Source organism: Mucor velutinosus (genome assembly GCF_035048745.1).
Source record: "Mucor velutinosus strain NIH1002 chromosome Unknown tig00000165, whole genome shotgun sequence".
NCBI classification, from domain to species: domain Eukaryota; kingdom Fungi; phylum Mucoromycota; class Mucoromycetes; order Mucorales; family Mucoraceae; genus Mucor; species Mucor velutinosus.
Window position 1 is genome coordinate 865,852 of NW_027041913.1, and position 21,251 is coordinate 887,102.

The 21,251-nt window shown below is 40.6% G+C and overlaps 7 protein-coding genes across 7 annotated transcripts; 4 read left to right on the forward strand and 3 right to left on the reverse strand.

The window, feature by feature from the left end:
* Positions 1-1,472: 1,472 nt before the first annotated feature.
* Positions 1,473-5,787, forward strand: ATC70_003234 (uncharacterized protein; the record flags this gene model as incomplete). The annotated part of the gene is made up of 6 exons (XM_064822598.1): positions 1,473-1,901; positions 1,957-4,053; positions 4,111-4,246; positions 4,308-4,636; positions 4,700-5,227; positions 5,284-5,787. The coding sequence occupies 6 exons, from the start codon at positions 1,473-1,475 to the stop codon at positions 5,785-5,787; spliced, it is 4,023 nt and encodes a 1,340-aa protein (XP_064679198.1).
* Positions 5,788-7,326: 1,539 nt separating this feature from the next.
* On the forward strand, positions 7,327-9,056 carry ATC70_003235 (translation elongation factor EF-1 alpha; the record flags this gene model as incomplete). Its single annotated transcript, XM_064822599.1, has 4 exons — positions 7,327-7,380; positions 7,503-8,592; positions 8,769-8,794; positions 8,850-9,056. 4 exons carry the CDS (start codon positions 7,327-7,329, stop codon positions 9,054-9,056), a joined length of 1,377 nt encoding a protein of 458 aa, XP_064679199.1.
* Positions 9,057-9,859: 803 nt separating this feature from the next.
* On the forward strand, positions 9,860-10,901 carry ATC70_003236 (uncharacterized protein; the record flags this gene model as incomplete). The annotated part of the gene is made up of 2 exons (XM_064822600.1): positions 9,860-10,007; positions 10,099-10,901. 2 exons carry the CDS (start codon positions 9,860-9,862, stop codon positions 10,899-10,901), a joined length of 951 nt encoding a protein of 316 aa, XP_064679200.1.
* A 936-nt stretch (positions 10,902-11,837) lies between these two features.
* ATC70_003237 (uncharacterized protein) lies at positions 11,838-12,479 on the forward strand (the record flags this gene model as incomplete). Its single annotated transcript, XM_064822601.1, has 2 exons — positions 11,838-11,946; positions 12,007-12,479. 2 exons carry the CDS (start codon positions 11,838-11,840, stop codon positions 12,477-12,479), a joined length of 582 nt encoding a protein of 193 aa, XP_064679201.1.
* Positions 12,480-12,494: 15 nt separating this feature from the next.
* On the reverse strand, positions 12,495-13,125 carry SLN1_1 (Histidine kinase osmosensor; the record flags this gene model as incomplete). The annotated part of the gene is made up of 2 exons (XM_064822602.1): positions 12,495-12,961; positions 13,026-13,125. The coding sequence occupies 2 exons, from the start codon at positions 13,123-13,125 to the stop codon at positions 12,495-12,497; spliced, it is 567 nt and encodes a 188-aa protein (XP_064679202.1).
* Positions 13,126-14,626: 1,501 nt separating this feature from the next.
* Positions 14,627-16,779, reverse strand: FUN30 (DNA-dependent ATPase fun30; the record flags this gene model as incomplete). The annotated part of the gene is made up of 3 exons (XM_064822603.1): positions 14,627-14,737; positions 14,791-16,406; positions 16,461-16,779. The coding sequence occupies 3 exons, from the start codon at positions 16,777-16,779 to the stop codon at positions 14,627-14,629; spliced, it is 2,046 nt and encodes a 681-aa protein (XP_064679203.1).
* A 1,004-nt stretch (positions 16,780-17,783) lies between these two features.
* On the reverse strand, positions 17,784-19,316 carry ATC70_003240 (uncharacterized protein; the record flags this gene model as incomplete). The annotated part of the gene is made up of 3 exons (XM_064822604.1): positions 17,784-18,053; positions 18,113-18,954; positions 19,019-19,316. 3 exons carry the CDS (start codon positions 19,314-19,316, stop codon positions 17,784-17,786), a joined length of 1,410 nt encoding a protein of 469 aa, XP_064679204.1.
* Between the last annotated feature and the right edge of the window lie 1,935 nt (positions 19,317-21,251).

Genomic DNA, 21,251 nt, shown 5'->3' on the forward strand with positions numbered 1-21,251 from the left:
TGATATGGTGTTACACAACACATTGCAATGTCCTGATTTGATGATTTTCCAACTTTTTGGATTCGTTTCGACCTATTTTGCCAGATTCGACTATGTAAACTGTGATGATCATTCCATACTTTCGAATGCATTCTTGGAGAGCTTTTCATGGCGCATCTGATGGTGTTAATTACAAGAGGTGGTTTAAACAAGCTTTTTGAGTAATCTTTCAAAATACGAAATGAGGTTTTTGGCAAAAATGTCGAGGTTTTATATATCAAGGTCCCACAAACAAAGTTTTAGGGGTTACTTTGGATCGAGAGAAACATTTTGACTTATAATATACCATAGTAAAAAAAAAAAAATCTTTGTTTTTGGGATGAAAAAACGCGATCGCTTGATTTTTGATAAAAAAGCATGAGGTATCCCTCATGGATTGTGGTGGATTTTTGGCCATGTTTTTTTTGGTCCCCAAAAAGTTGAGCAAAGGTGTCAGAAAGTAAGCGCTAGACAAGAGCAATTGTTTGGTGCTATTCTGACGGTTTAAAACCACTTGTAACACAAGAAATCGACCCTCAAATGCATCCAGATTTTGCGGTATTTGGCATCATTTTGAGCAATAAGCAGTAATGCGAGTATGTTGGTTGCGCTAATGTGAAGTGTTCCCGTATGTACGGACGTGGAGCATCCTGGAAGGGCCAGATCCACACTTACAGGTTGCTTATGGAAAGTCCTCACATGATAATGAAAGAGATGAAATGTAGGATTTCGTTTGGCACAAATGGCATATGCCCACAAGCTATTTTGCAATACGTATTTTTAGCATCAAGTCATACAAATGTATTAAATGTTTATGCATTTTGTAATACACACGATGTTTCATGGGTTACAAAAGGTAAGTCTACACAGTTGTAGCTGATTTAGGTAGTGTGAAGCCAGCGAGATGGATCCAAAGCATAACATGGAGCATGGAAAAAGAGGGAGAGACACAACGGGGTAGCGATACAGTGAGACGGATGCAACACTGCTCTGAAGTGTATTTGGGAAAGCAACACAGACACTCTTGTTAATAATCATTACAAATACAGCATCATTTAATAGTGCATTTTCAAGTACATATAGAGCTAATAGCATTTAGTTGCTTATCTTGGCAGCATCAGCCTCAGTAGCCATTGACTCTGCTCGATCTACACAGGGGATCGTGTTTTTAGTGGATATATAGGAGTGTATCACTTGCAGTCCAATTACAAATGACAGGTGTAATAGTAGTTTTCCTAGTATATTGGGTTACACACTTGTTGCTCCTTTCCAAATACATGAACAATAATTATTTATTTCAGTTTCACTCCCTTTTCTTCTTTGTTCCCCTTTATTTATTTTTCTTGCTCTTGTTCTCGTTTCTTTGTTTGTTTGTTAAATCGCCACCACACCCTTCATCAAGCATCCAAAACGCGCATTATTGATGTATAAGATTTCCTGATTACACTACAGCCATGACACTTTCTTTAAATCAGCACTTGAATACATCGCCATCACCACCAACGTCTTTATCGCCACCTACATCGCCCATCGCCTCTTCACCGTCTCCATCGACGCTCACCTCTCATTTTGTCCAGGCATTGCACGACTATTTGCCCTCCTCTGTCAACAGCACAGACGAGTCTGTGTGCTGCTTGTTCTTTAAAAAAGGATCCATCATTGAAGTCTTTAATAGAGACGATTCTGGATGGTGGGATGGACAATGCGGTGATGTGAGAGGCTGGTTCCCAAGCAACTATGTTGGAAGAATTGGTGAATTGAAGCGATCCAGCGCTGATTTCGAAGATGACTACTCTAGCGAAGAATTGGAGCAATGGCATCAAAGAATGAATCATCATGTGAATAGCACATCCACCGTGTCACTAGAAGAATACAGCACAAAGGTAAAGACAGGGTTGTCTGTTTGCTTGCTTGCCTCCAAATAACATGCCATGCTAGGTTTCAACAATCCAAACTCGAGTTGAGATGGCAAGAGCGCTGCTCAGGGAAGACAGAAGAAAGTCATCGTCCATCATCAGCAATCCATCTACGCCATTTTCCTCGTCATCACAATTGCAGACACTAGTGCAAGACGTGTCTACCAAAGTCGCCGAATTAGTGGATGCTTGTCAGCAGCCAGTGTCACCCAATGTTCAATGGATCATATTTCAAGTCGTCTCGGCCGTTAGATCTGTGCTCACAGAAGCCAACATTGTAAATAAAGAAAGCGCGCTGCTTAGAATGTATCCAGAACTGGCAAGACAAAGAAAGATTGTCCTAAGCGCACTAAGCCGGTTGGTTTTAAAGGGCAAAGAGCTTCAACAACAACAACAACAAGACACCGCAGAACAGCAACCATCAGAGCAGCAGCAAGAAAAGTCAACAGCAGCAGCAGAAGACGAGCATGATCAGACTTCTTATTTTGCAGATCAGCTCTTGAATGAGATGGAAATGTTTGAAAAACTGCTGTTGGTGATACCACGCCAATCATCCGTATCTGACAGCACAGTGGACACAACGCGGCCTTCCTCCATGTTTCATTGTGATACCCCTCGCTCATCCGTGTCGTCGCTAGGCCGCTCTTCCGTGATATCAACCACTTCCAATTCAACGTCTCTACGCCATATTTCGACTTCAACAGATCCACGCTACACATTCACTCAAAGCACTGCCTCTCTGATTGCCAAGGCTGTACCTGTATCAGATAAAGAGCACATTCTGCATAATATCTTGGATCACCAAGCAAGCATCGATGAACTGATGGCTAGTTTAGTCATGACACTGGAGAGATATCTTGTCAATCGACACAGAGCCACTGAAATGTTGGAGACCACGCGGAAAGCAGTAGAGGCTGTCAGGACCTTTTTGGCTGTCGTAGAACATGTGTGCTCGAATTTGGGTGATTTGGATTACAATCGACGTATTTCGATGATTCCAGAAGATCCCTGTCTTGTGACGCTGGTCATCACAAAAGAATCCGTATACAGTGCCATTACAAATCTGGTGACAGCTGTAAGAGTGTTGGCTGGCCCTCAGAAGCAAGAACAGCGAGACGAAAGCATCATCAAGGAAGATTTTGACCAACTCTGTGTGTGTTGTGAAGATGTAGTCAGGACCACAAACGAATGTGCAGCATGTGTACGAGCTTGTTTGCAGGCTGAACAAGAGGAACAAGAAGAGCACGATAAAATCATGTACACTATGCAGCAAGATACAAGGCCTGACGCTACTACAACAGCAGAAGCAGAAAACAATCTAAGCATTCTCGGTAGGAAAATCAGCAGTTTGCATGCAATTCAGCATTATCATCAAGATCAGCATGAGCAAGCAGATCCGTGCGAGAAGCTAGGAGGCGAGGGGCACAGTGAGCAGGATATTGAGGGCCTCGCCATTGAATCAGCACCTAAAATTAGCACAAACGCAGAAAACAATGCTCTCAAAAACATGTGCAATGGACATGATATACGCACACACTCCATGATCCCCAACAAAAACTCACCAACACCAGCAACACCCGCTTCTGTCAGCAACGCCACTGTCAGCAGGGAAGCAAAATCTGCATCTGCTATAGATACCATCATCCCTGAAACGATCCCACAGAGACGCAACAAACTAAGACCCAGGGCTGCATCCATCAACACTTCTCAGTTCCTCCCACTACCGCCATTACCACCTAAAAATAGCATTATTGTTAAACCATCTGTTTCAGCAGCAGCATTTCCACTTCCTCCTGCTGTCAATACACCGCCTCAACAGGATACTGCCTCGGTAAAAGGGGCTCCTCCATCCAAGGATCAAGTGCTAAAATCCCGACGTCCTCGTGGGTTGAGCGTCTCCTCGTTACGACCTTCTATTAATAAATCCAAATCAGAACGGATCACCAACACTACAAGTAGCTTATCCACATCCTCATCCATGGAAAGTCTTCCTGAACCCTTGAGAATACAGAAATTGCCTTCTTGGATGTCCATTAGCAGCAATGCAGTGGACAAACATGAGCATCAGTCTGCAAATAGCCTGGACATTGCGCCCTCTTCACAGCTGCACTTATCAAAGGTAGGACGCTACATGCTTTGCAAAAGCTGTCTGATAGCTAACATGTTGCCCACATAGAATGAACCCGGATACGACTTTTTGGAGCAATGCGTGTTTACTGAGGATGAAATGATGTTGAACGCAGATGGTGAAGTGACAGGCGCCACAATTGAGGCATTGGTGCGCAAATTGACCTTACACGAGAAATCTCCAGGTAGATATTGAGAAAAAGACAACAAAAACACCTATGTTTAAACTAACAAATGTCATTATAGACTTGGTCTTTACTCGTGCCTTTTTTTACAACTTCAGGTTATTCACAAATCCTGCAGATTTCGTTCAGCTGCTCAAAGATCGATTCACACTGAAGCCTCCTACAGAACCTGCGCCATTACCAGAGGATCAACTCATCTTGTGGACAAATCGAGTGTTGATACCTGTTCGACTGCGAGTGTACAATGTGATAAAGACCTGGTTGGAGACCTACTTCAGTTTTGAACAAGATGCTCCGGTAGAGCAATCTCTGGTGGATTTTACTTCTCTTGAAATGAGCAAAGCGATGCCTGGTCCTGCAAAACGCATGCTAGAACTCATTACAAGAACCGTAAGTAGTGACAACAACAGCAAGGGAGAAAGGAGCATGTAGGCTAATGAATATGGCATTTAGTTCGCATCTAAAGGACTAAGCTGCGCTGGTCGTAAGCATTCATACAACGAGACGAGAATCACTATGCAAAAATCCTACTCCACAAGTCTACAATCATCCACCATTGGCAGCAGCACTGGCAATATGTTTTCGAATTTGGGTCTGTTTGATGATCACCACCACCAGGCCGATTCCTCTACATTCACAGATAGATACCCTCAGTCCATTCTAGGAAAGTCATTGCGCAACACGCTCAAAAAGGCATTGAGCCAAAACAGCCTGACTGTAGTTCACGTCAATGATTTTGATCCCACTGAACTGGCTCGGCAATTGACTCTCATGGAAAATAGCTTGTTTTGTCGTATTCGTCCCAATGAAATGATAGGACAAGAGTTCAAAAAGAAGGTGGGCACAAGCCAAGCAGTCCATGTCAAGGCCATGATCCAAAGAAGCACACAAATTACAAGCTGGGTGTCTGATACCATATTGAACGAAGCTGATACCAAAAAGCGTGCTCAGATATTAAAATACTGGATCAAAGTGGGCGATGTAAGTAGAGGATACTGCATGGTGTCATTCAAACGACTAATTTTCTATTGTATTAGGCATGCTTACAGCTCAACAATTACAACACGCTGATGGCTATTCGATCCGCATTAGATTCCACCAGCATCGCCAGACTACGAAAAACCTGGGAATACATTTCATTGAAATACAAGGCCATGTGGGAGCCCATTTATCGAGCCACCGATTCTCAAAGAAATTTTGCAGAATACAGACAACGACTCAAGACTACCATTGCACCCTGTTTGCCATTTCTGGGTGTTTACTTGACAGACATGACGTTTATAGATGACGGAAACGCAGATCATCGCATGTCTCCTGGTGGTAAACAGCTCATCAATTTCGATAAATACATCAAGGTTACTCGCATCTTGAACGAAATTGATCAATTCCAGATTTCTTATAAACTATTCGAGGTGGATGAAATTCAAAAGTTTCTGAAAAAGACATTGGAATCAGTGGAACAAGACGATCAAGTGTTTTATGCAAAAAGTTTGAAGCGTGAACCAAAAGAAGAAGATCCCACAGCTGCCGATAAACAGTAATCTCTTCAACTACCATCACCTCCTCCTTTACCTCTTTCTCCCTGTACAGTTATCACCACACCACTATTATCATGTCACTCACCTTCTCATCATCTGCATCTTACTTTTTAACTTATTTATAATGATTATATTTTACTTCATTGTGCCGAATGTATTAATAAATTTAAAGAGGTGGCTCTCATCGCTTTGTATCAACTCGAAATTCATAGGATCAGCTTTTGTATGATGAGCAAGTGTTGCAGCATTCATCTTGGGCCCCAAATGCTGTCATCATCAATTGTCGGGAACTACCTCATGCTATCCAATTCAGCATACAGCAGTATCTCCAATCCAAACATTCGGCTCCATTCGTAGGTTCATATGTAGACAACGGACTTTGTATTCTATATCATACACTTTCTCATCATTTAATGATGGGCAGTAAAATTTGATGAAATATCTCTATTTTAAACAAGTGATGGATCTTTCGTATCGCTCAAAGTCTCCTCAGACCAAGCTAGATCGGATGTGAATAAGCACCCAACAGTTGGATAGGATGTCAAGTAAATGGCATGGGTAGCTAACTCTATCCGGCATACGATTCTCTTGTAGGACGAGTCTATACACAAAGCTGGACAAACAATACATTTGCAAAATGCAATCTTAGATAAGCACTATATTAAACCAAAGTCAAAATGGCATAAACTGTGCAACTCATGTTCAAGATGCGCTGGCATTTGATGAGAACAATCAGCTCCATTTCAATCAACATGGAAAACCTCTTTTTCGACGTTGTACAACTGTGTTGAAAATTTTTTCTTGAGGGTCTCGGATCGTACGTTAGTTCAATAAAATGTGACATCAACTAAACGTTGTCCATTTCATTATTGTTTTCAAGAAGATCCGCATTTCAATTATCCTTCATACCTAACGTTTTGGTTTCTCGACTTTGATCTATGATTTGCCTTTTCAATGTAGATGCAATCCATGAATAAGATGCTTCTTGTGTCGCGTAGACCGCAAACATGTCCAATTAGATTAGACCACAAACGGAACAAGAGGTAACTCAAAAGAAAGGGCTTTGGGGTCCGCATGCGGCGATTTCTCAGTGGGAATAGACTGGAAGAAAGGAAAATGCACTCTCGAATGAGATGCTTCAAATACTAGCATATTTGAAAAATGTGCAATCGAAATTTGTCAAGTATCCTTGAACAATATGTGTTTTCTATTCGAAATTTAGCAAAGCATATGGACTAAATCAACTGATCTTTGGTAGAGAAAGCAGTTAGTGCTGTATCATAAGCCACTAATAGAAGTTTTGCTGCTTTCCTTTATAGTAAAACGTCCAATCAATGTATGTAACTGTGACCATCGGGTACAAGTGGCTTTGAGCTGCGTAACAAAAAAATTTTTGTAGTATTTAAAAACATGGATCTAGAAAAACTTTCTCGCTTTTTTTTTTTTCTCCTTCTATCAATTTACAAGTTTAATCAGTGCGTATAATGCTATGTTTTGTTTTCATCAGTAGAATTTGCTTCTAACACGGGTTCTTTTATAGCAATGGGTAAAGAGAAGACTCACGTTAACGTCGTCGTCATTGGTCACGTCGATTCCGTAAGTAAAAACGTTTCAAATGTTGATCTTGGCCACTTTGCATCACTTCTTAGGAAGCAAGATGGAAGATGGCTAGTGACAGCCACTGGCAGTTCGTGTATATTAACCTGACTTGTTAATAGGGTAAATCTACCACCACTGGTCACTTGATTTACAAGTGTGGTGGTATTGATAAGCGTACCATCGAGAAGTTCGAGAAGGAAGCTGCCGAACTCGGTAAGGGTTCCTTCAAGTACGCCTGGGTCCTTGATAAACTTAAGGCTGAACGTGAGCGTGGTATCACTATCGATATTGCCCTCTGGAAGTTCGAGACCCCCAAGTACAACGTCACCGTTATTGATGCTCCCGGCCATCGTGATTTCATCAAGAACATGATTACTGGTACTTCTCAAGCCGATTGTGCTATTCTTATCATTGCTGGTGGTACTGGTGAGTTCGAAGCTGGTATCTCCAAGGATGGTCAAACCCGTGAGCACGCTCTTCTTGCTTTCACCTTGGGTGTCCGTCAATTGATTGTTGCTATCAACAAGATGGATACCACCAAGTGGTCTCAAGATCGTTACAACGAAATTGTCAAGGAAGTTTCCGGTTTCATCAAGAAGATCGGTTTCAACCCCAAGTCTGTTCCCTTCGTCCCCATTTCTGGCTGGCACGGTGATAACATGTTGGATGAATCCACCAACATGCCCTGGTTCAAGGGATGGAACAAGGAGACCAAGGCCGGTTCCAAGACTGGTAAGACTCTCCTCGAAGCCATCGATGCCATTGAGCCCCCTGTCCGTCCTTCCGACAAGCCTCTCCGTCTTCCCCTCCAAGATGTCTACAAGATCGGTGGTATCGGTACAGTTCCCGTTGGCCGTGTTGAGACTGGTACTATTAAGGCTGGTATGGTTGTCAACTTTGCTCCCGCTGCTGTCACCACTGAAGTCAAGTCCGTCGAAATGCACCACGAAACCCTCTCTGAAGGTCTTCCCGGTGACAACGTCGGTTTCAACGTCAAGAACGTCTCCGTCAAGGATATCCGTCGTGGTAACGTCTGTTCCGACTCCAAGAACGATCCCGCTAAGGAATCTGCCTCTTTCACCGCTCAAGTTATTATCTTGAACCATCCCGGTCAAATCTCTGCTGGTTACGCACCAGTTCTCGATTGTCACACTGCTCACATCGCCTGTAAGTTCTCTGAACTCATTGAGAAGATTGATCGTCGTTCCGGTAAGTACTTGCATCCGTCAAAATTGAAAGTCCGATTACCATATTTGGATTCTGGGTTTGAATTATTTTGATTTTGCCCCTGGATCAAAAAATAATGATGTCTCTTTCAATTTTTGACGTCTCTTGATGGTTTAAAGTGGTTTACTAACGTTGCAATTGTCTCTTTTTTATAATAGGTAAGAAGATGGAAGATGCTCCTAAGGTTGGTTTTAAGGAAAGGATACAACTGAAACACAACTAATTATATTTGTAAATAGTTCGTCAAGTCTGGTGATTCCGCTATCGTCAAGATGGTTCCCTCCAAGCCCATGTGTGTTGAAGCTTATACTGACTATCCTCCTCTCGGTCGTTTCGCTGTCCGTGATATGCGTCAAACTGTCGCTGTCGGTGTCATCAAGTCCGTTGAGAAGGTTGACAAGGCTGGTAAGGTCACCAAGGCCGCCGCCAAGGCTTCCAAGAAATAAATTGCTACCTAGTAGTTTTTTCTTTCCCATTGCTGTCAATATATAGTAAAAGCCCTTGTATAAAGCGTGCTTTTGGATTTAAATTATTCAAAATAAATCAAAAATCCTCAAAAAAATAATATATTCTGTTCATGTTCGGTTGATTGTGTATTCTAAATTATTATGAGCTGTAGTATGTGTTATCTGCGCAATGATTGCTGTTTGTGAACCAATTTGATCTTCTCAACAGACGTGATAAGACTCTTGGTAAATTTGGGCATTTTGACGCTTGCCTGTGAACTCAAGGTTATCAGCTTTGAGACCAATGCATCTCTTGATTCAGCTTTCTGCTATATTAGGCATAAATAAGGCTTTGATCCGTTTTACTCTGGCATCTAGATAATTCGGTAAATTTTTTTTCTATCTTTGAAATTTAGAGAAACCCAAACTGTAGCATCCGATAAAGATTTTCAGCACATATAAATCAAACATCAAATCGTACATACAAGTGTTTAGGCTATATCGAAAAAAGGCAATATAATCATGCGGATTAAAAATATTCCACTTATTTCTCCCTCTCTTCAGTGCTTTGGTCTGCCCCATTTGAATAATGTAATCTTGTATCAGACCATTACCTGAGGGTTTTGGTTGAGCTTCCGCAAATTTCGAACCATCATACGATGCATTGAAACCTTAGGGGCTTTAATCCGATAAAATGTACAAAATTAAGAAAAGTTTTTCAGTATAAATAGGGCCCTCTCCCCTCTATAGAACGCTTTCATTCATTTAAACCGTTTCTTACACTATAAATCTTAATAAAAATCATGCTTGATACATCAAAGATCAACTATCAATACCTCGAGGATACTCTTCTGAACACCTCTGGCAAGGTTCCTCTTGCTGAGCGTTTCCGTGCTCTTTTCACTTTGAAGAACATTGGTGATGACAAGTCAATCGATATTGCTGCCAAGGGTAAGTTATCAAGCAGGATATACGCATTTGCATATTGTGTGTAACTCGGTGAAATCTACATATAACTAACACAAACTCTTGACATCTCTAGCCTTCACCGATGATTCTGATCTTTTAAAGCACGAAGTTGCTTACTGTATCGGTCAAACTGGTAACTGTCATGCTAGTGCTATCCTTGAGAGCGTTCTTCAAGATGAGAGCCAACATGTCATGGTTCGTCACGAAGCTGCTGAAGCTATGGGTGCTCTTGGTTTCACTGATTTTCTCCCTATCCTCAACAAATACATCAAGGATCAAGATAAGGCAATTGTCGATACTTGTGAACTCGCTATTGACAGAATTAACTATTTCAACGACCCTGCCAACAAGAAGGATATCCACGATAGTGTCTATTCTTCTTTTGATCCTGCTCCTCCATCCAAGGAAACCAAGGATGTCAAGGTCCTCATGCAAGAATTGATTGATCCCAAGCTCGCTCTTTTTAAGAGATACAGAGCTATGTTTGCTCTTCGTGAAATTGGTACTGAAGAAGCTGTTCTTGCTCTCTGCGAAGGCTTGAAGGATACCTCCTCTGCTCTCTTCCGTCACGAAGTCTGTTATGTTCTCGGTCAATTGCAAAACCCTGCTTCTGTTCCTGCTCTTTGCGAATCTCTCAAGGACAAGAGCGAAGTTCACATGGTTCGTCATGAAGCTGCTGAGGCTCTTGGTTCCGTTGCTAGCCCTGAAGTATTTGAAATCTTGAACGAGTACAAGAACGATCCTGAGAAAGTTGTTGCTGAATCTTGTATTGTTGCCCTTGATATGTTTGAATACGAGAACAGCGATGCTTTCCAATACGCCGATGGCCTTGAGAAGCAAAACATGCACTCTCTCAAGCTCGCCACTGGCAACTAAATATATTTGTAGATATATTACAACATTGTATAGACTTATAGACATTTCATTACCAAACACATCTTTTTTTTTTGCATAATAATACATAAATCCTTGCCATTTACCACAAATCATTATCCTAGAATCTGCTTTTTCTAATGCTATCAAATATATCCGATTTTCAATGATGGTAGACTTCAGAGCAGCGTTCTCCGAGCAATACCCTTAGCCAAAAGATGTATTTAGGAACCAGTAACTCATGAAAAGCATGAGAAATACACATCGTAATCAAAGATATAATCTCTATAGAAAGTGCAAGCACATGCTTGATAAGCAGTGACAAGTCTACAGGCCTAGCAATTGTATGACAATATATAAATGCAACCTGGTGCGACTCAAATATCGTTGTTATGAATGGTTCAGCCTCCATAATTCTTTCCCATGCGCAAACAGTGCATCTATATCGCTTTTCTTGGTAGTCATAACAAAATTGCATTGCTCTGATTAATCAAATAATGAAACTTCACTATTTACTGTAGTAAATCAATGCATAGACAGCTTTTTACAAAGATTGATTATCTAGTGTGACACCATTTGAAGTTTATATTACTAAAGATTGCCCTTTCAAGCTTGCCAATTCTCGATCTGTTCAGTGATCGAAATCTTCGCATGTATATTTTATTAATTATTACACTTCTCTTCCGTTCAAAAGTCCATTAGGTTTCAAGATATGCACTCTATCTGAACCTACATTCGTGCCTTGCTCAGATTCCGTTTTTCGTACGGATTGCTTATATTAAGCTTTCGACTCAAAAATGAGGCGTCTTCATTATGAGTCAGCTTTTTGAGTTCCGGATTCCTGTATCCCCATACTTTCATGCCATTGTGTAGTATAAAGCTAATTGCTTGTTGGATATACTCGACCCTTTTATTCAGCAAACAAACTACTTTCGCACCATGGTCGCAGCTTTACCTGAATTCTACGCACGCAAGGTTACTTTGGACGACCTGAAATATGCTCAACAAGCAACTGATTTATTCAATACAGCCTATGGATCCAACAATAGTACGCATAATATCACATTGCATTATTAAGGTTCTTTCTGAAATCATAGTTGTTATCTAGATGGTTGGGCAACTGTAAAGAAAACTGTAAGAGGCTACTACACAACAGGACAAGATATAGAAAACTACATCCGGGAGAGTGTTGCTGGAAATGTGATTCAATTGTTTCTATTTCAAAGAGATGCACTGGGCAATGATAAGGCAGTTGCAGGTACATTAACGATTGAATCAAAATGTACCTGTGCACCCAGTGATTTGGCGGAAGGAGATGGATTGCTAGGCAGATTCTCCGTGGATATTGCTCATCATTCACGAGGATTTGGTAATTTGCTGATGAAGGTAGCCTTTAAAGAGATGAAAGACTGCAACTACTCCACGTGCTCCATGCTTGTGTTTGAAAACAGGACAGAGTTTCTGGATTGGTGTAAAAAGCTTGGTTTTGTCGATACCATGGAACGATCGCCATTCCACCCTCCAAAAGGGGCTGTCATTCTGGAAAATGTGCCATTTGCTTTATTAAAGAAGAAATTGTGAATAAATATAAATGCTCTAAAGATCTTTCTTCATGACGACAAATTGGACGTTGGAGATCAATTTCTTTCCTAACGGTGCCTTATAATCACGGCGCTCTGATGTATCCTTGAAGCCCAACTTAGAGTACCAGGAGAGTACCTCAGGTCTATTCTCAAAGACTCGCAATGAACAACGCTCATAGCCTGCAGATTTCATTGATTTCAATGAGGATTCAATCAGCAAGCGACCAAGACCCTTGGATTGGTAGCTGGGGCTGATGGCAAATCGAGTGATCATGGCTTCACCAGGTGTAGGCTTTTCCTCTAAATCTGGAAAAGGTACGATCAAGAGTGAACCAACAACCTCTGCATCCTTGCCTTCTTCATCACGCTTAAAGACTAACAATTGAATGAAATCGCCTTGATGTGAATGCTTGATGAAGTTTTGGGTATCTTCCAATGTAAATTGGCCGCTTACAATACTAGCTTCAGTGGTCCAACCATCTAGAATGATAAAAAGATTTATTATTTCCTACTCCATTTGACAGCCATATCGAAATAGTAGTACCATGTGTATTGTAAGCAGCGTTGATTACATCAGTTGCTTGCTGTGCGAATTTCAAATCATCGGCAGTAACTTCACGTGCGTAATATTCTGAAGGAGACATTTTCACTTTAATAGCTAAAAAGAAATGGACCCTTCTCTATAGCTAGCGCATTTATAGGTCTGTATTCCTATATCTCTGAGTCATAATGCATTTACGAAACCGATCACTTTTGACATAAGGTTGCCCGAGGTTTCGGAGAGCACAGATGATTCGTTCCGTGTCACTACTCTCACTTGTGGAAAGGAAATGGCCAGCAGTTGCAAGCTATAGAACTATATCAAAGCTATTTATAAAAACAATTATGATGAATCGTTATACATAAAGTAGTACTGTCAACCATTATTTTACGTTCATTAATAGCAATAGGCCTGCAATCCAACAAAATGCTTGTAAACCTTTTGTCCCTATACGCTTTCGAAATCTCAAAAAGGAAAGCAATTGACCTTACAAGTATTTCGGTGGACTGGCGTTATCAGATGCGAGGCTTCAAAGGAAAATAGAATAGCTAACGGTAGTGCTATTTAATTTGCCACCTACTTTCCATTGGCTTCAGAAGCATTTATTATTCCCTTCACGATTAGAAGGGCATTAAGCTTGCCAGCCAGCCCCACCTGTCAAAATTAATTTCAACTCAGACTCTTGGTCTGTTCTAGATTGGCCAAATCTCGAGGGTTTTCGACTCAATCGATCTATTTTGGCAAATCCGACTACATAAAATCTAATGATTATCCCGTGCTTCCTTAAGCTTTCTTGGAGTGCTTTTCAAGGCGCATCCAATGGTACCAAATAAAATAGATGTTTTGAATAAACCTATTGAGTAACTTACGAAAATATGAAAAGAAGTTTCTGGCCAAAAAGTCGAAATTTTACATATCAAAGTCTCACAAACATGAGTTCAAGGGCTACGTTGGATCTATAGAAGCATTTTGATTCAATATATACCATAGTAAAAGCCTTCATTATCAAGGTGAAAAACGCGATCGTTTGATTTTCGATGAAAACCATGAGGGGTACCTCATGCTTTTTGGTCAATTTTTGGCCATGTTTTTTTGATCGTCAAAAAGTTGAGCAAAGGCGTCAGAAAGTAACTACCAGGCGAGAGCAATTGTTTGGTGCTATTCTGACGTTCTAAAAGGGTCTTGAACGCAAGAAAACGCAGCTCAAATGCACTAAGATTTTGCTGTATCAGGGACACTACTACTACTACTAAGGACTAAAAAGGGGTACTACCATTATGCTGTTTGCCCGTATATGAATTATCTACGTGTATACGTATGCGGAACATTGTATTAAAGTTAGACTCATATATAATATGAAGGGTTCTCGTGCAAATAGAGAGTTAAAATGAGATAGACTAGGGCAATCGGTAGCGCGAGCTGCCGCTGCGCAAGTTAGTTCTCAACGAAGCGAAGCGAAAGTAGTAGAGAGCCATATGAAGCGTAGACACACTCGTTTCGGTAATGTTTAATGTAACAATGCCATGGAACGCGGAATCGCTTTTGCTAGGTGCATAAATATGTGCTTTTTTTTTTGTGTGCTTTATTAGTATTTTACATGGTGATTAATAAATCTTTTGCAATTGATCAGTCGTATTAAATTTCTTATTAGAGGAGCCAACGGAAATTGAAGCTCTTTTTCCGCCTTTTGGCTTAGGTTTATCATAAATATGACACTATACGAGAAAATTAGCACATTTGCTTCCACATCTTTACGGAATCAGCCTACCTTGTGTGCGTGTCTGTACCACAGAACACTATTTTTGCGTTTCGAATTACAGATGGGAACAAATTGTTTGCATTGGTGACATAAACCCTCAATCACATCATGCTCACCAGCTCTTTGTTCCAAGGGTCTTTGGAATGGCTTCCCGGAAACAGAAGAGATACCATGGAAAAACTGTTTGTGATACCAGAACGCGCTGTTCTTCAACTGGAGCCACTTTCCTGGTTTGCAAGTATCACAGTAACCTTCCTTCAATTGACCTGTATATCGAACCCATTTAGGGGTATATTCATCGCCTTCGTAACGCAACTTTTGACGACGAGGAATAGCGTTGGCGTCCTTCTTGGCTGCTTCCAAATCGGCTTCAGTAATCACTGGATAGTCCTCTTCTTCAGATGTTGCGGGAGCCTTTGTGGGCGTAGCTTCTTCCACTGCGGTAACACTGCCATTAAGTGAAGTATTTTCAGACTTGTCGGCGTATTCCTCTTGCTTGACTGCAACTTCATGTTGATGATGCTGGTGGCCCATTTGTTGGTATAAGAAGGCATCCTTGCTTGTATCTTCATTTCTAGCCAAGGGAACCTGCTTTTGGCGCTTTCTTTCTTGCTGCTGATCTAGAGTGATACGATCATTAGAGTCGACCATGCGATTCCAAGTAGAGATATCATGCGGCGTTGCCACGCTAGCACGTCTACTCATGATGCCTGACATGGGCAAAGGACATAAATTGCTGCTTATTTGCTGTTGACTCTGCTGTTGTTGCAACTGATGGCCGAACGCAGGAGCTGCATTGAAAGGCACATTCATGGCAGCAGAAACATTGTTTGTAGGAAACGAATCAAACTGTTGAGAGTAAAATCGCTTACGGCCAACAAGAGGACGATCTTCAGCTGCTGGTGTAGGCACAGGAGACAGGAATTCTTGATTTCTGTTCCAATCCTGAAACTGCTGACTGGGAGAATTTGTGTTGCTTCTACTTTCGGTAGCATTGGTAGTATTAGTTGGTGTTGACCATGGCATTTGATTGAAATTAATGGACACTGGAGGCGGTGTATTACTAGGGGTTGTTCTTGCCGAGAGAGATTCAACTCGCTGCTGGATACTGCTGGTCAATCTGCGTCGAGACTCTTCAGACAAAAAGATGTTTGGCATGGATGCTCTATGTGACATATTAGGGACAGGAGTAGGGGCCTCGCCTTCAACAACAGTGGCCAAATGTTGATGAGTTTTTCTAGCAAAAATAGGCGGTGGTTGTTGATTATTGAAAGTTTGTTGTGCTGGATGAGATGGATACCTCTGTTGCGGTTGTTGCTGCTGTTGCTGTGGTGGTGGTTGATGTGCTTGTAGGTGTTGATTGAATGTCATGTTTTGAGATAAATTACGGAGGTTGAAGTCAGCAATGCCACCGCTTACTGCGACTGAATGTCGTCTGGTAAAATCTATGTTGTTGCTTGCAAATGGGGTCGAGAACACTGGATTTGGTTCTGGCTGATAATTAAGAGAAAATAAGGAATCTATACTGATTTCAGATGAAGGGGTATATTGAGGCTGTTGGCTCTGCGCTTCCTGTACTTGCTGATGTGATGGTTGCGATCTAGTTAGGTCCAAGTTTAGAAAGTCTAAAATGGCATTAATATGTGATGGGAAAAAAAATACAGCATCAAAATTTTTACCTTGATCAAAACTAAACTGCTTTGCTGTGCTATTCGATACAGCAGGAGGAGGTGTAGGAAATGATTGATTGTTGCTTCCATTAGCTGATGCTGATGAATGTTTGTTATCTGGAAAAGATGTGTCAAACATGTTCATCACCAATGCCTCGGTGTCAATGTTGGCATCATCGTCATCCAAATGCACAGCGTCGTCCGTAGACAAAAGAGCGTAGATGTCCGTCTGCGGTGGAGGTGGTTGTTGATGAAGGCCTCCCCCTACAGGCGCTGGTGATATAGATGATTGTGTTGATGAGGGTGGTGCTGTCAAATTATTAAACATTATTTTCTTTCACAGATCTTTTTTTTTTTTCTCCAACAAAATTTATGCGTGCAATCAGATGGAAAAAAAACTCGTAGTTGTAAGAATTAAACAAATAAACACCAAGCTGCTTGAGTGTTTATATATACAATGTATTAAAAAGTTAGTTACAGACAAAAAAAAGGAAGAAAAAAGAGAGAATGGCAAAGAAATTGAGACAAAATTCTAATGTGAAACAAGCGTCTCGTTTTATGAAGACCGTATACAAATCCCTTTTATTTTATGGGGTCATGTGCAAACAAGGCCAATCAATGTACTTGAGCCGTTTTATTATACTCTGTATGACAGATTTAAACTTTTAAAGGGCCTTTTTCTCTCCAAGTTGCTGTAGATTGATGATCTTCTATGGCCTATGACCCTAGAGGTCTTTGCCACTTATACATTTCGACATTACAAATGAGGGTCTCGGTCATTTGCAAAAAAAAAAAAAAAAAAAAAAAAAAAAAAAAAAGAGGTTTTACAATAGTCATCGTTTTTATTGGGCCATGGAAGCAATATACCTTTTACAGGATCAAGGATTTCACTGAATTTAAATCGCTACCAACCATTTCATTTCAATATGAGTATACTCTGCTTAAATGGATGTTAAAAATATACATAAATTTGGCCGTTCTTTTGGCAATTGAAAGCAGCAGCATATCATGTACACGGTAGTCCATGCTTTGAGCGCATACAGTGCTCTTCTAGCTTGATTACAAGTACATTTAGGCTCTTTGATCCACTTCAACATTTGAAACGCAGAAAAATATTGCCTTTTCAATCACTTGAACAAATTTCTATAGGTGTATGGCAACGGCGCTATATAGTTTATGCAAAAAGGGATTGAGTTTATTAAGAAGCCAGTGGTTTAAAGGAAATCAGTGGGTGTATAAATAGCAGAGCTCTGTAAATAGTGGATATGTGAATATGTACAAATAGTGAGAAAATTGGACTATAAGAATGAAATGTAGGAAATGCGTGTATCGTTACAAGAATTGGGTATCTAAGCCTGTGGCAAAATCCATGACAAGCACTCGTTGATCTTGACTAGCACTGACAATGCGAGTAGAGTCAAAATGAACATCAAACACCCAACTAGTGTGGCCACTCTGAAAGTTGAGCAGACAGGCGCCTGTCTTGATATCCCATACACGGATGCTTTGATCGTAGCTGGCGCTGACAATGCGATCATTATCAAAGTTCAGTGTTCGCACAAGATCGGTATGTCCTTCGCAGCTCATGAGACAATCTCCAGACTAGGTGAAGTGAAAATGTTAGATGATAAGCTATTGCCAAAGCTGTTGTGTGTAATTACCTCGGCATCCCATACTTTGATGGTCTTGTCGTTGGAGCCGCTTACGATTTTGGTTCCATCATAGCGAACACAAGCCAGACCGCGAGTATGACCAGCGTATTTGTGAAGACATTCACCAGTCATGATGTCCCACATCTTGATGAGAGCATCACCAGAAGCAGACACCAGCTTGTTACCTTGGAGCTGAATAGCGTTAACGGGGCCACGATGAGCAAGAATGGTTCTCAAGAGACGGCCGCTGTTGATATCCCAAATGCGGATGGTTTTGTCTTTGGAGCAACTGATAATGAAGCGATCATCGAAGCAAACATCAAGTACACCGGCAGAATGGCCGCGAAGACGCATGATAGGCTGAAGCGTCTTCATGTTCCAAACAATCAATGTAGTATCAGAAGAGCCAGACACCATGATGTGATCATTGTAGTTTAGACAGAGCACACTGCCTTCATGACCGTACAATGTTTGCACGCATTGGTAAGTGCTGAGGTCCCAGAATTTGATGGTTCTATCACGACTGCCAGTAATAATCTTTTGCTTATCAAACTGCAGACAATACACGCTGTCGATATGGCCGATCAAGTAATGAGTGGCTACACGACCGTTCTCCCAGCGATTGTTGAGAATATGGCGTTGTTTGTACAGATGATACCAATCTAATTGGTGAGGATAGATGTGTTGCGGAATATTCAGACTCCAACGAGAAGCTAAATGTCTCCAGATTTCATTAGATCGAGAAATGGAGTACCAGGAACGAGATACAGTAGAAGCCTGGCATAAGCTGGAAAGATCCAGATGCGAGATGATTTGAGACGCAACTTCATAGGGTAATAAGCTGATAAAATCTATGGTAAAAAGTGTGAGCAACAACAGCAACAAGAAAACCTAGACCAGTCAGGCATCTTTTACCTTTCTTGGGGCCTTGTTGAGAAAACGAATGATTCATAGTGAGTGCAGGTTTAGAAGCAGGAAGCGTGCTGTAGTAACGAAGCTTTCTGTTCTTTTGTGATGCAGTGGATGTGGTTGATGATCGCATAGGTCTCATGCCTCGACGGCTCTTGGCGAGAATAGGCATTTGCTTCTTGGTGTTATGGTATGGACGTATTTTGAAAAAGTCATTTTCGGTCATTGCAGAATCTGAAGGTGAAAGGCAAAAGAAATCTTGTTGATGTTGCATAGAATGAAACGAGGGCAATGTTAAAGGCATATTTTTTTTCGATTGATAGAGATAAAAAAAAGGAGGCGTTTGTTTATGAAATAATGAATTTGGATGGTATATAAAACTAGGGAGGTAGTCTTCTAGTAACTTTTGGGTATAGATGCGAAAGAGAGGAGAAAGAAGAAAAGAAAGTATATGTAATCAAGAAGAGAGCGAGATGGCTGCAAAGAGGGTTGGTATTTATTGCAATTGCGGAGTACCTTGATTGTTACTATTTCGTAAAAGGAAAAGCAATAGCATTACAATGAGTATATATACACATCTTGTATTTCTCACGTGGACGAAATCTCGATATATTGATTCATTTTGCAGTAAATCATACATAGACACTATGATAAAACGCGCATATCACTATGCTAGATGACTCTACAAGATGGAATTGCGCATTTTTACTCGCAAAGAATCAAGGCAAACTCATGTATAGCATGTTATTGTTCCCCAAAGCCGTTCTGAAAAGTAAATAACAACATTGCAGTTATCGAGGCGGAGACAGAACAGCGATGAACACCAAAAAGCAAGCTTCATCGTTGATATCATAAATTTGCATAGATTTATTGCAAAATACCTGTATTTCTGGTCAAATGTTGCTACATCAAGGGATCATCTGCTGCTCGTTGCTATTACGAGACATCTTCCTTTACAGCCTCTAGCAGCCAGGCGCAAAACTCGGTTGTTGATTCATGTCTATTTTAACGGGTTGTTGTGAAAACAAGCGTCTTTCATTACACAGAAATTATCGTAATTCCAAAATTGGGAATGCTTTTCTATAGCATATACCATAGTAGTTATAAGGTTCAAATGTTGATAATCCACAACATAATGCTGATATCATCCTCGTTTGTTGTTGTTGTTATTCACCATCTGTATTGGTACGCCCGGTGTCTTTTTTACTGCCCATCCCTCGTATCCCGTTTCAATATCGACCGCTTCATATATAGATGGTGCACAGGTTGATCGATTTATTCATCTTATATACTCTAGTGTGTACCATCTCTGTTCCCGGATCATGGTTCCGAATAGACATTCAATATCCTGTATGTAAATCAACTAAAAAAAAAAACCTGTAAAGACGCTCGCTCTATTATTTTTTCTCTGTAAATGGTAACTCCAATGTTGTTCACATCAGTTTCCTCCTAAACAAAAATGTAAAGACCACATCAAACTTACTACAATGAGATCTAAAATATACGAGTTGTGCTGCATCTGCAAGATATGTTGTGTTTCGCGAATCACAATAATTTTGGTTCTTTGTAGAACCAAAGATAATGTACACACACCAACAATGCCATGACTTGTTGATGGAAGAATGGCGCCAGATTTTGATCCTTGAGAAAAAAAAAATCCCAAAATAATCATGTACAAGTTCAATGTCGTGTCATCATCAAGATGGTAGGTATACAAAAGCAATTGTATAATTAATATTTAGTGGTAATCACCATATAAAGCATATTGATTTCTCCAAAAGCTGGATTTTTGTTATTGCAAGGTCCAAATCTAGTAATAATTGAACCTCCCCTGTGATGGTACAAACACATGCAATTCATACAAGCATGTATCTATTGTATATTTAAAATGACTTTACACAACAGCACTAACTTTTTATATCATCTAGGGTTACATGCTCTTTGAACCTTATACTAGATGTCTCACCAAAAACTGTTGGGGAAGAAGTTGAAAGAGAACAGATGTGATTAAAGTTGGGCTGTCATAATTTATTCGGTTCCTGGCAGCCAAGGATTATAACATAATAGTCCCTAGACACTTTTACAGCCTTAATATAGAAACTGAGTTGCTAGGCATTTGTCAGGCATGGTTCATATATGATTAGAGATTTTATATTAATTTACTATCAATCAACAATCAAGTTTCTTCTAACATTTTAGCTATTATTAGTTTTTCAATATTAGCCAAACGCCCACGGCA